The sequence below is a fragment of the Bufo bufo genome, chromosome 5 (assembly GCF_905171765.1).
Source record: "Bufo bufo chromosome 5, aBufBuf1.1, whole genome shotgun sequence".
In the NCBI taxonomy this organism is placed as follows: domain Eukaryota; kingdom Metazoa; phylum Chordata; class Amphibia; order Anura; family Bufonidae; genus Bufo; species Bufo bufo.
The window spans coordinates 90,713,734-90,726,603 of record NC_053393.1 but is presented as its reverse complement, the minus strand read 5'-3'; the positions used below and the strand labels follow the sequence as shown (position 1 = coordinate 90,726,603).

General features: G+C 46.8%; 1 protein-coding gene across 3 annotated transcripts in view; it reads left to right on the top strand.

Annotated features, from left to right (window-relative positions):
* LRRCC1 (leucine rich repeat and coiled-coil centrosomal protein 1) overlaps window positions 1-12,870 on the top strand; it is an 82,472-nt gene that overhangs the window by 48,079 nt on the left and 21,523 nt on the right. For all 3 annotated transcript variants that reach the window (XM_040433075.1, XM_040433074.1, XM_040433076.1), the window contains 2 exons: window positions 1,864-2,003; window positions 3,982-4,183. In XM_040433075.1, the coding sequence (XP_040289009.1) occupies window positions 1,864-2,003; window positions 3,982-4,183 (342 nt within the window). The remainder of the gene's footprint in view (window positions 1-1,863; window positions 2,004-3,981; window positions 4,184-12,870) is intronic.

The window sequence follows — 12,870 nt, the reverse complement described above, 5'->3', positions numbered from 1 at the left end:
TATGACCATTGTTTTCTACAATATGTAGTACTTAGACGGCCTATAGAAAGTATTTCATCCTTTTTACATTTAGGCTCCATTCACACGTCCGCATCCGTTCCGCAATTTTACGGAACGGGTGCGGACCCATTCATTTTCTATGGGGACGGAATGGATGCGGACAGCACACAGTGTGCTGTCCGCATTTGCGGAGCGCGGTCCCGATCTTTGGGTCCGCAGCTCCGCAAAAGACAGAACATGTCCTATTCTTGTCCACAGCTTGCGGACAAGAATAGGCATTTCTATAGGGGTGCCGGGCGGGTGTTTTGCGGACCCATTTGCGGACGTGTGAATGGAGCCTTAATTGTATAATTGGATTACAAAAGTTTTAAAGAAGACGTCTTAGAAACATAGAATGTGTCGACGGATAAGAACCATTTGGCCCATCTAGTCTGCCCAATATACTCTCTCATATGTTGTCCAAGAGGGGTTGTGTCGCTTCAGAAAATGGCATTTATCATGTAGAGAGAGTTAATACAAGGCATTTACTAATGTATTGTGATTGTCCGTATTGTCTCCTTTGCTGGCTGGATTTATTTTTCCATTGCATTATACACTGCTCGCTTCCAGGGGTTACGACCACCGCTGCAGCGCAGATATGAGGTCACCAGGAGGGGAGCTGCTGCGCATGCGTGCCTATGTGCGCTCCCACAGTCCTGGACATCAGAGAGCCCTGCGCCTTTTCCTATAGTGTGCAAGCACGACCACCGCTGCTGGATTACAGGGTGGTCATGACCATGGAAGCGAGCTGTGTATAATGTGATGGTAAAATGAATCCAGCCAGCAAAGGAGACAATATGGACAATCCCAATACATTAGTAAGTGCCTTGTAGTAACTTTCTCTACATGATAAATGCAATTTGCTGAATTGAGACAATTGAGACAACCCCTTTAAAAACGTTTCTAAAATATTAGGACCCGAATACTCACTGCTTCATTTGCCGATGCTGGCAGTTTTTGTTAGCTGCTGAATGTATAGGTGATAGATACACATATAAAGAAAACAAAGGGGCACATTTATTAAGACTGGAGTTTTAGACGAGTCTTAATAACCCCTATACCTGGTGGTGGATCCGCCGAAGATATGAAGAGGCGCCGGCCTCTCCATAACCACGGCAGATCCTCTGCCACTTCTAAATGTAAGACAGCGTCCGTGCTATCTTACATTTAGGCCTTTTTCTATGCCTGAAACAGGCGTAGAAAATGGTAAATGACACTGGCCTGGCGCCCCTTCCACGCCGCGCACACTTTTTTAGACCTGGCGTGAGCGGGGAGAAGTCGCAGATTGCAGTGCAAAGGACCTTTGCTTCAAAACCCTGAACCAAAGAGCCTGTAATGTGCATTAACATGTGCAAGCAGTTTTTTTTTTTTCTCTTGCTTCTATATTAAAATAGAGTATAATCCCTTAAAATTACAGGCTGAAAACATGAGGCTGCACTGCTGATGCCTCCTATTCTAATGTCGGTTACAGTGCCGAACATGTAACTGCCTCTATTGATCCCGGTAGGTAGGTAGTAAATGTTGTATTTGGCAATTCGGTTCCACACAAGGTCTCCATGAAAACGCTGCACCTGATGGAAAACAGAAGGTGGATGTTTTGATCATAATCTTTCAGTAGTGCAGCCTCCGGCTTTAGATCTGTAACTTTAAGAGATTGAAGTCCAGCGTAAAATATATCTAAAAACAGTTATCACATTTTACATTAGTAATGCCATTTTCCTCTGGGAAGGACTCCTTTGATTTCCATAAAATGTGATGCACTATTATACTGGTTTTATTTCTTTATTTTTTTTCATTCTACATATACATTTCTTCTGATCACAGATGAAACACATGCAGGAAGCTGAACGTAAAGTGTCCGCCGCCCACAGGGAAAACGAGTTGCTTCGGGCATCCGTACGCCAGCACAAAGATAAAGTCCAGCAGCTCCACGAACTGCTTACTTCAAGAGAGCAAGCGCACAGGTACCGGTGACTATAAATACCTGAAAGCGGGTAATTACTAATTACTGTGCTTACACCACATTTGATTTTGTCAGTTTTAGCTCTTGCTGTGAGAAACTTGTTGAAAAGTAACAGGAGCTGCACGAACGTGTGAACCCCGTGGCCGTGCTGCGGGTCGCAATGCACGAACACCGACCGCGGGGCAGCGGATCGCGGACCCATTCACTTTAATGGGTCTGCGATCTGCCCGTTCCGCGAAAAAAAATAGGACATGTTCTATCTTTTTGCGGAACGGAAGTACGGGACGAAACCCCACGGAAACACTCCGTAGGGATTCCGTTCCGTGCTTCCGTTCCGCCTCTTCGGATTTGCGGACCCATTGAAGTGAATGGGTCTACATCCATGATTCGGAATGCCCACGAAACGGTGCCCGTGTATTGCGGATCCGCAAATGCGGTCCGCAATACGGCAACGGGACACCTACGGTCGTGTGCAGGAGGCCTAAAAGTGACTTTCCATGTATTTCTATTACCACACACATTCCCATCTTAGTCAACTCTAGATATTTATTATATATTTCTATGTGGCTAGAAATTCAGTGTCTACATTTCCTCGTCCTGTAGATGGCGTAGGTTTAGACCTGCCCCAGACTTATCACAGGGGCTCAGGCTGGATGATTGATCTGGTGCAGGGAGGGACACTTTTGTCTAACTCTATACCAGGCATGGCCAACCTGCTTTCCAGCTGTTGTAAAACTACAACTCCCACCATGCCCTGCTGATGGCTGATAGCTGGTTGGCCATCCCTGGTCTATACCAATTATTGATTAGCTTACTTTGAGAAAGAATTTTAAAGCCAGAATTGTATAGCAATTTTGATGCTAAATGTAGCATCTAACAAACCAATGAAACTTGTAAAAGTTTTGTGTATTAATATATATTTTTAATATGAATGAAAATAACTATAACTTTGAAATGTATCAAAAACCAATAAAAATTACTGTTGAAAAAAAAAATAAAGCCTCTTAAACCACTTCCCCTTCACGCAAAGCCCCACCCTCTCTTGAGCAAGTCTGCGAAAAGTCCACCAATCAGCATCACTTTTTTAGAGAGATTCTATATGCAGACACATTAGTAGATCTGGGCCAGCGTGTTTTGGCCTCCTTTTTTCCAGCCTTCACTCCCTGTTGAGTTGACATCCCTACACCTATCCCCTCTTACAGCATGCAGTCTCAGGAGGGAAAGAATCTGCAGCTTCATCCCCCTCCTCCTCCCAATCTTTTCTTTACTGTTGTACACTAGACTGTTTTCAAGGACTGTGTTAATTCACGATCATTCAGGGAAAAGAAAATGCTGATCAAAAGTGGAGAAGATGCCACTTCCCCTAATAAGATATATAAGTCCTTTCTACTGCAGCTGGTGGCAGTTGAAGGATGGAACTGAGCATGTGCGTCCACCTAAGTGATCAGGACAGAGAAATTAGAAAGAGAGCAAACAGCAGATGGCGCTGTACAGATAATTTAGTTGAATAACTCAGTGGCTATATTAATGGGGTTTTCCAGGCTTTTAATATACTGTAGATGACCTATCCTCAGGATAGGTTATCAATATCAGATTGGCGGGGGTCCGACACAAGGCACACGGCGTGCGTGCGTGCGTGCCGTCTCCTGTCTCTCTTCCTGCTTGCCATAGACATTGCAGCAGCGAGCTCTCTTAATACAGCTGATTGGCGGTGGTGCTGGGTGTCAGACCCCCGCCGATCTGATATATCAATCCTATAGGACAGGTCATCTATATTAAAATCCTGGAAAAGTCCTTAAAAATTTTAATTACATGCAATTACAAACGTATTCAGATCCAGGTGCTGGTTTTGAATATTTTTGTGGGACAACCCCTTTAAGTCAATCAGATCTGTGTTTTTTGAGATCAAGAATCCTTGCATACCTGACCAGTTTCTGGGGGCAAAATGTTGCATCGCAATGTGTGTTCTTGACTTGTAGAAAGGAGCTGGATACAAGAGTGTCCTACAATGGACCCGAGTTCCAAGAAGCTGTGGCTAAGGAGGTGTCCAGAGCAGAACGCCTCCATAATCAGCAGATAAAGGAGTTTCAGGAGAAAATGAATGCGCTGTCACAGCAATACACCGATCTGGAAGATGAATTTCGTGCTGCTCTCGTCATTGAATCAGGAAGATTTAAAGAGGTAAGGCTGTGCGATGAATGTGGATATATCCTAATAGGAAGTTGATATTATCTTAGGTGAGGAACCAAGGAGCAGCAGAACAGTGGAAATCTTGTTAAAGAGTCACTGTACTTTCACACAATTTCATTTAATAGAGAATGGTGTAACTAGAACATTTCTAAATCGCTTCATTTAAAAAAAAATCTGTCTGCATCCACCTGAAAAAAAACCCTGTAAAGTCATGGCCACTAGAGGTCTCACTTCCACCTAAATTGCAGTCCACTGCCTGTTGTCAGGCAAGATCTGTCCCTAGAAACAGAGACTCAGAAGACCGCTGAGAGGAAGCGGGGAGGTTTCGGATACCTCTGTATAGCGACGCCTGCTGGTGGATACCCATGATCTATGCAAATGAGCCTCTAGTAGCAATGGGGGCGTTGCTCTTACACCTAGAAGCTCTGCGGTCTCTGCAACTCCCATGCCTTCTGCACTTTGACAGGGGCAGGCAGTGTAAATGTCATCTCCCCTACATGGCCCTGTCAATCAAAGTGGAGAGGGCGCGGCAGTTGCAGAGAAAACAGAGCCTCTAGGTGTAACGGCAACACCCCCGTTGCTCCTACAGGCTCATTTGCATATATTAAAACATGATATTTCTCAGCAAAGTAGAAACATATGAACATGGGACCAACACAGATGCCTTCAGCTGCCAAGCGCACATGTAACAGATCAGCCAGTGTCATAGGTACAAAACTGCTGACAGATGTGTAACACCCCCGAGTGGCATTACCACTCCTACGCCCTGCTTCTATCTGTGAATGCTAATATAATGTTATCTAATGCATTTACTTCCAGGTCCCTAGACACTGTGCATTTATAATAATTTTATGTAATTGTTCGTGTAATGTGCCTGGTTCACCAGCAGGTGGCAGCAACTATGGCAGAGCTACACTTAGAGAGAATGGAACTCACCATTCCATTCTCCGCTCCTTTCTTGGTCAGAAGTGGGCCAGTCCTGTTTGCTATCAGAAGGAGGTAGGGAGTTCTGGTGTGTTCTAGTTGAGACTCCATGTAGGAGCCGCCAGGATTCTAACCTATTCCCTGGCATAATCCAGAGTCAGACTACAAAGAGAGAAGTTGCAGCAGACTGTTAAAGCAAATTTATTCAATCAGCCTGTAAGCACAGCAGAGCCAGAGAGCAATTGATGTAGCAGAGTTGAGATTGTTTGCCTGCCAGAGTTAATGCTAAAGCCTGCTGAAACCAAGATAAAGTCTGTAAACCGTTTGGAGAAACGTTTATGCAAAGTAAAGCTGCCATTAAACTTCATCACAAGGTCTGGACTCAAATATTTCTTCAAATTCCTCAATTGTTCACCCTATTTGCTTCAGAGCCAACTCCCGGGGTTCCAGCATATCCAGGTAGGAGCAGCGTGACACGTGCACAAAACATTAAGGGACATTATAGGCCACCCTATATCACTCGGCCATTCCTACACCTGGGTACCAACACCATTTCTTAAAGGGATTCCGTCCCTTTGTTGCTTCATTGCAACTGGCATCACAAAACACTTATCTCATCTTAAAGGGACCCCTTGCGGACCGCTGTTGTTGCAGATGCCCTTTAATTATGTAGAACCCAGACAACCTCTTGTAATGCCATTCTGTCGATCTTTACAATGGACATATTTCACAACAGTCAAAAAAATCTGGTGAAATGTTTTTCCGGCCATTATCCCTTTCATACTTTTTCCTATTGATGCCATCATGCCTTTCACTTCAGCGTTGGAAGTTGCTGCTGTTTTTCAGAATACTTGGCTTAAATTAAGCAGGTCTTGACATGAATACTGTGATTTTCTAAAATACTAAAGTAGAACTTGTAAAGGATTTGTGAATGGTGCCACGCAGCAAGTGTAATTGACTGCACCCTCTGTGGTAATGGCCTGCTTATCAGCCTGGAAAATAACTCTGCCACTCACATAAAGGCAAATATACGTAGGTCATCACTTCACTGTAAAGAAAAGGTATATGGAGAGAGATTTACTGCGCAAAATGCAGCAGAATTCAGTCACGGGTTGTGCTGCAAACTGGAGTACATTGATTGCATGTGCCAAATGTATGTGTTTTCGACATACAGTTGCAAGAAAAAGTATGTGAACCCTTTGGAATGATATGGATTTCTGCACAAATTGGTCATAAAATGTGATCTGATCTTCATCTAAGTCACAACAATAGACAATCACAGTCTGCTTAAACTAATAACACACAAAGAATTAAATGTTACCATGTTTTTATTGAACACACCATGTAAACATTCACAGTGCAGGTGGAAAAAGTATGTGAACCCTTGGATTTAATAACTGGTTGAACCTCCTTTGGCAGCAATAACTTCAACCAAACGTTTCCTGTAGTTGCAGATCAGACGTGCACAACGGTCAGGAGTAATTCTTGACCATTCCTCTTTACAGAACTGTTTCAGTTCAGCAATATTCTTGGGATGTCTGGTGTGAATCGCTTTCTTGAGGTCATGCCACAACATCTCAATCGGGTTGAGGTCAGGACTCTGACTGGGCCACTCCAGAAGGCGTATTTTCTTCTGTTTAAGGCTACTTTCACACTGCCGTTTCTGGGTCTGCCTGTGAGATCCGTTTCAAGGCTCTCAAAAGCGGCCCAAAACGGATCAGTTTAGCCCCAATGCATTCTGAATGGATAAGGATCCGTTCAGAATGCATCAGTTTGGCTCCGTTCAGCCTCCATTCCGCTCTGGAGGCGGACACCAAAACGATGCTTGCAGCGTTTTGATGTCCATCTGACGAAACTTAGCCAAACGGCTCCGTCCTGACTTACACAATATGGTGCAATTGAAAACTGATCCGCCTCCCATTGACTTTTAATGTAAGTCAAAACGGATCCGTTTGCATTATCATGAACAAAAAAAATATAAAAAATAAATAAATAAAATATATATATATATATATATATATATATATATATTATATTTTTTTTATTTTTTTTTTATTTTTTTTGTTCATGGTAATGCAAACGGATCCGTTCTGAACGGATACAATCGTTTACATTACAGGTGCGGATCCGTCTGTGCAGATACCAGACGGACCCGCACCTAAACGCAGGTGTGAAAGTAGCCTAAGCCATTCTGTTGATTTTACTTCTATGCTTTGGGTCGTTGTCCTGTTGCAACAGCCATCTTCTTCCAAACAACTCTACTTTGGTTTCATCTGTACACAGAATATTTTGCCAGTACTGCTGTGGAACATCCAGGTGCTCTTGTGCAAACTGTAAACGTGCAGCAATGTTTTTTTTGGACAGCAGTGGCTTCTTCTGTGGTATCCTCCCATGAAATCCATTCTTGTTTAGTGTTTTACGTATCGTAGATTCGCGAACAGGGATGTTAGCATATGCCAGAGACTTTTGTAAGTCTTTAGCTGACACTTTAGGATTCTTCTTTACAGGACGGCCACTCCTAGGAAGAGTAGCAGCAGTGCTGAACTTTCTCCATTTATAGACAATTTGTCTTACTTGGACTGATGAACAGCAAGGCTTTTGGAGATACTTTTATAACCCTTTCCAGCTTTATGCAAGTCAACAATTCTTAATCATAGGTCTTCTGAGAGCTCTTTTGTGCGAGACACCTCACTCCAATTAGCTCTTGGAGATGTCATTAGTCTATGGCAGGCATGCTCAACCTGCGGCCCTCCAGCTGTTGTAAAACTACAACTCCCACAATGCTCTGCTGTAGGCTGATAGCTGTAGGCTGTTCGGGCATGCTGGGAGTTGTAGTTTTGCAACAGCTGGAGGGCCGCAGGTTGAGCATGACTGGTCTATGGGTTCACATACTTTTTCCACCTGCACTGTGAATGCTTACATGGTGTGTTAAAAAAAAAACATGGTAACATTTAATTATTTGTGTGTTATTAGTTTAAGCAAACTGTGATTGTCTATTGTTGTGACTTAGATGAAGATCAGATCACATTTTGTGACCAATTTGTGCAGAAATCCATATAATTCGAAAGGGTTCACATACTTTTTCTTGCAACTGTATATTACATATCGCTAGACCGCTTTGAAAAGTCTATAAAAGGGACTTGGCAAGAAGTCAGAAAATGCACCAGATTTATCATGTCGTATGGGCCATTTTGATGAATACGGTGCAGATTGCCAGAAATATCAGATAGGTGTGGGTACCCTGTGGGACCCGCTCCTTTCTCAAGAACAGGGCCCCCCAAGTGAAGGAGGAGAAGACACACATGTGAGGCCGCACACTTCACCACTATGGGAGTTCTCAAAATAGGTGAACGCTGGCTCGGCTATTTCCAGCAGTCCCTTTGCAATGAATGGAGAGGTGACCATGCTTGCCTGGCTTGCTTTCCACTCACTGCTATGGGATTGCCGAAAAAAGCTGAGCATGCTGTGAATGGAAAGGATATTGCGCACGTCCGTTGTCCTCCTTCAATTTGAGGTCCCCATTCTGGAGAATAGGCAATTGCACCTATCTGACATGTGGCATATCCTAGCGACATTTTTAGCGATTTTTCCTGATAGTTCATGAACATTCAAAAGGAAAAGGACTTAAAGGGAACCTGTCATTTGAAAAACGCATATTAAACCGACCACAGTACCTTACAGTATCCCCCAGTGTGTTGCTAATCATGCTTTTCTTGCCTCTTTGTGTTTCTTCATACTTGTTAAAAACGATTTTTTAATGTCGGTTGGCGCTGTCTCCGAGTCAGGCTTGGAGTCAAGGGGGGCAGCGGCCTAGGCTTCTCCAATCCTGTTCTCCCCGCCTCCGCCGCCTTGATTGACACGCCGCATCTCAGTGCCGGGACCGCGCTCTCAGCCCGCATGCACAGTAAAGGGCTGCTGTAGCGCGATCCCGGCTCCGGCTCGTACACTCTGCCGGCTTCAGTCTCGCTACAGCGCATGCGCCCGCCAGCCTTACATACAGCATTTGCCCGCTGCTCTGTTCATGTGGCCGGCCGTCTGTGTGCAGGGGCTTGGTTTGCCATTTTGCGGCCTGCTAGGCCGCAAACTTGTCCCCTGGAAGGGGGGGGGATCTGGCGCCAAATTATTCTCACCCTATTTCCCCCTCCCCAGAAACATGCTGAGCTCCGCTCCCGGCACCTCTTAGGCCGGCACATCTGGGGATCTACTCTAGTGCAGGTTTTGTAATGGGGAAAAAACTTAACCCCTCTTGTGCGCTTGAGGCCGGCATCTTAGTTTAAAAAAAATAAAATAAAAAGATGTGCGCTATACGGATCCCCCTCCTCTGCCCTCACTACCGCAGGACCACCCTGTCTGGTGGTATCGCGCTGGGCCTGTGTCATATCGGACAAGGAGGACCTCTCATAGTTTCCAATCCGCCCTCCGGGGCAGTTTGGTTAATAATTCTCCACCTTCGCAGATGCCGTGAAGGACAGCTGAAGTATTCCTAATCCACCCTCTGAGTCGTTTGGTTGATAATATCCACCTGCGCAATTCAGTGAAGGACCTCTGAAGGATTCCAATCCGTCCTCTGGGGCCGTTTGATAATTCCCCACCTCTGCAATACAGTGGAGAGCCCCTGGAATTCCCAATCCACCCTCCTGGGTCGTTTGGTTGATACTTCTCCACCAGCGCATTCAATAAGGGACCTCTGACATTCCCAATCCACCCCCCTGGGTCGTTTGTTTGATAATTCCCCACCTACGCAATCTAGTGGGGGCCCGCTGGAACTTCCCAGTCCACCCTCTGGGGTCGTTTGGTTGATAATTCTCCGCCGTTCAATTAAGGACCTCTGTCCTCCCAATCCACCCTCCCGGGTTGTTTGGTTGATAATTCTCCACCTGTGCAATCCACCCTCCGGAGTCGTTGGATTGATAATGCACCGCCTGCGCGATCCAGTGGACAGACCTCTAGAATTCCCATTCCACCCCTTGGGTCGTTTGGTTGATAAGTCCCCACCTGCGCAGTCCGCAACTGCCAGGGGCGAGATTCTGAGGGGTAGACCTTAGGGATCGACCGATTATCGGTTTTACCGATATTATCGGCTGATATTCAGGATTTTGAACGTTATCGGTATCGGCATCTATTTTGCCTATATTCTTATAACGTATTGGGAACACGGATCGCGCTGCTGACAGTGCTCTCTGTGTTCCCTCAGCAGCACAGGGGAGAAGGAAGCAGTGTCTCCCTCCCCCTGTGCTGCTGCTGCCGCCAATGAGAGGAGAGAAGACAATAGGAGGGGAGGGGCTGTGGCCACTGCGCCACCAATAAAGATAACTCATTAATTCATATACAGGAGGCGGGAGCTGGCTGCAGAATCACATATCCGGCACCTCTATGACAAGTAGCTGCGATCTGCGATAATTAACCCCTCAGGTGCCACACCTGAGGTGTTAACTGCCGCGGATCGCAGCTACAGCTAATAGAGGTCGGGAGCCGGCTATGTGATTCTGCAGCCAGCTCCCGCCTCCTGTATATGAATTAATGAGTTATCTTCATTGGTGGCGCAGTGCACCCCCCCCAACCCAGTATAAATCATTGGTGGCGCAGTGCGCCCCGCCACCCAAGCCCCCCAGTATTAATCATTGATGGCAGTGGCCACAGGGTCCCCTCTCCTCTCCTCCTCAATGGCAGTTCTGATCGGAGCCCCAGCAGTGTAAGCCTGGGGCTCCGATCTGTTACCATGGCAGCCAGGACGCTATTGAAGCCCTGGCTGCCATGGTCAGCTCCCTTGCTGCTGTGTGCACAAAGCACAGAGCAGCAGGGACAGTGTGAGGTCCTATTCACCCTGATCGAGATCTAAGGGGGCTAATAGTAAAAAATAAAACACACCAAAATATTAATTATAAATGAAAAATGAAAATTCACTAAATATCGGTATAAATTATCGGCTATCGGCCTGAAAGTTCACAGATTATCGGTATCGGTGTTGGCCCTAAAAAATCTATATCGGTCGATCCCTAGTAGACCTACGCGTGTGTGAACCACGGCACATCTTCTCCTCTCAACCCCACCCTTCCTCCCTGGGTCACACTCAGACACACCCTCCCTCACAGGAGAGGGTCCGTCGGGGGGGGGGGGAGAGAATTACTGATTCAGACCCTGACATGAATCTGAAGCAATCTCCCAAGATTGCATCTACGGTGGCCAGCGGTACTTGTCGCCCTTCTATAGGCGGAGTACTTGCACTACTTCAGGATGCAGTACTTGTCTTATACATTGTTCCCTGCCACAGGTGGACTAAGTATGGTAACACTGGTTTCAGTGCCGGACGTAGGATTTCCCCCTTCTGTAGGTGGCGGAATTGCATCTTCATTGGGTTCAGTACCTGCCGTATGCATTAGCCCCTTCCTTAGGTGGCGCAATGACATTATCACTGGCTACAATGTATGCTGTATACACAACCCCCTTACTTAGGTGCATTAATTGCACTCCCACGGGGTACAGGACTCGCCACATGCACTAGTTCTCGCCGTTGGCATTAACCCACTTCATAGGTGTAATATTTTCCCTACCACTGGCTTAGGTACTTGCCGTATGCATTCCACCTTCCATAGGTAGGGTAATTGCACCACCATTGGATACGGTCCGACTGTTGCGCTATCCTTCCATAGGCGGAGTGTTGCACATCACCGTGCTTCCTGTTGCATTTACCCTTCCAAAGTGATCCACTAGCAGGGGAATAATACTAAGCGTCTTCAGATGCTGCAATTCACCTGCGCCAAGGCTCTAGGTGCCTTCGCTTAGTTCACAAGGGGGCGTGGCAACGGTAAGTACCCGCGGGTGCCCACTACTCTTTCTCTAGTGGTATATGGGTGCCGCCAGTGGATACGTTGGCTATTCCTCATTGTATCCTTCTTTCTCGCCCATATTCCTTGGGGGACACAGGAAACCATGGGTATAGCTCTGCTCCCTAGGAGGCGTGACACTAAGTGAAAGCTGTAAGCCCCTCCTCCATCAGCTATACCCTTCAGCCTGGAGAAGAGACTGCCAGTTTTTGCTTAGTGTCCAAGGAGGCAAGACACTCCCTGCTTAGGCAGGGTTGTTTTTCCTATAATTTTTTTATTTTTTTGCGTTATTTGTTGTTTTTAATTCGGTTTTTTTCTACTTACAGGGACAACAGAGGCGCACTAGACCCCTCTGTTTCTCCCGGGGTTGAGTTGCGCCAGTACCGGTAATCCGCACTGCCGCCTCCCCCACAGAAGACAAGGTGGACCAGGGCAGCCTCGCTCCCCTGCGTCCCGCCAGCTGAAGGGTCGCCCGCACGCCAAGTCCCTCCCCCGGCTTCCTGCCACTGTGGTGCCAGTAGCTGAAGGGGCGACCCTGCTGGATGGATTGAGGGCGAAGACAGCGTATGGTGAGAGTGGCTGCTCCAGCCTCCCCTTCCCTCCCTCCCACCGCTGCTACATCTACGCTTGAAAGCGTTTTTTCCATCATCAAACCCCCCCCCCCCCTCCTCCCCCACATGGGCATATCGGGGCCGGCAACTTTACCGGGCATCATTTGGGGGGGACTTCGTCTTCTTTAGCGGCATCAGGAGGGACGGCCGTAGGCAGGAGGCCGTCTGCCACATACAGGCGCGGCGGGGGCCGCTTACTCGACGCGAACGGCGCCATTTCATCTTGGCCGGCACTTCATCTACCTCGGGGGTTAAATCATTTTGCCGCGCGCGCGCGGCTCTGCTTCTCCTTCAGCGCGGCAAGGGGGGGCGGAGCTTC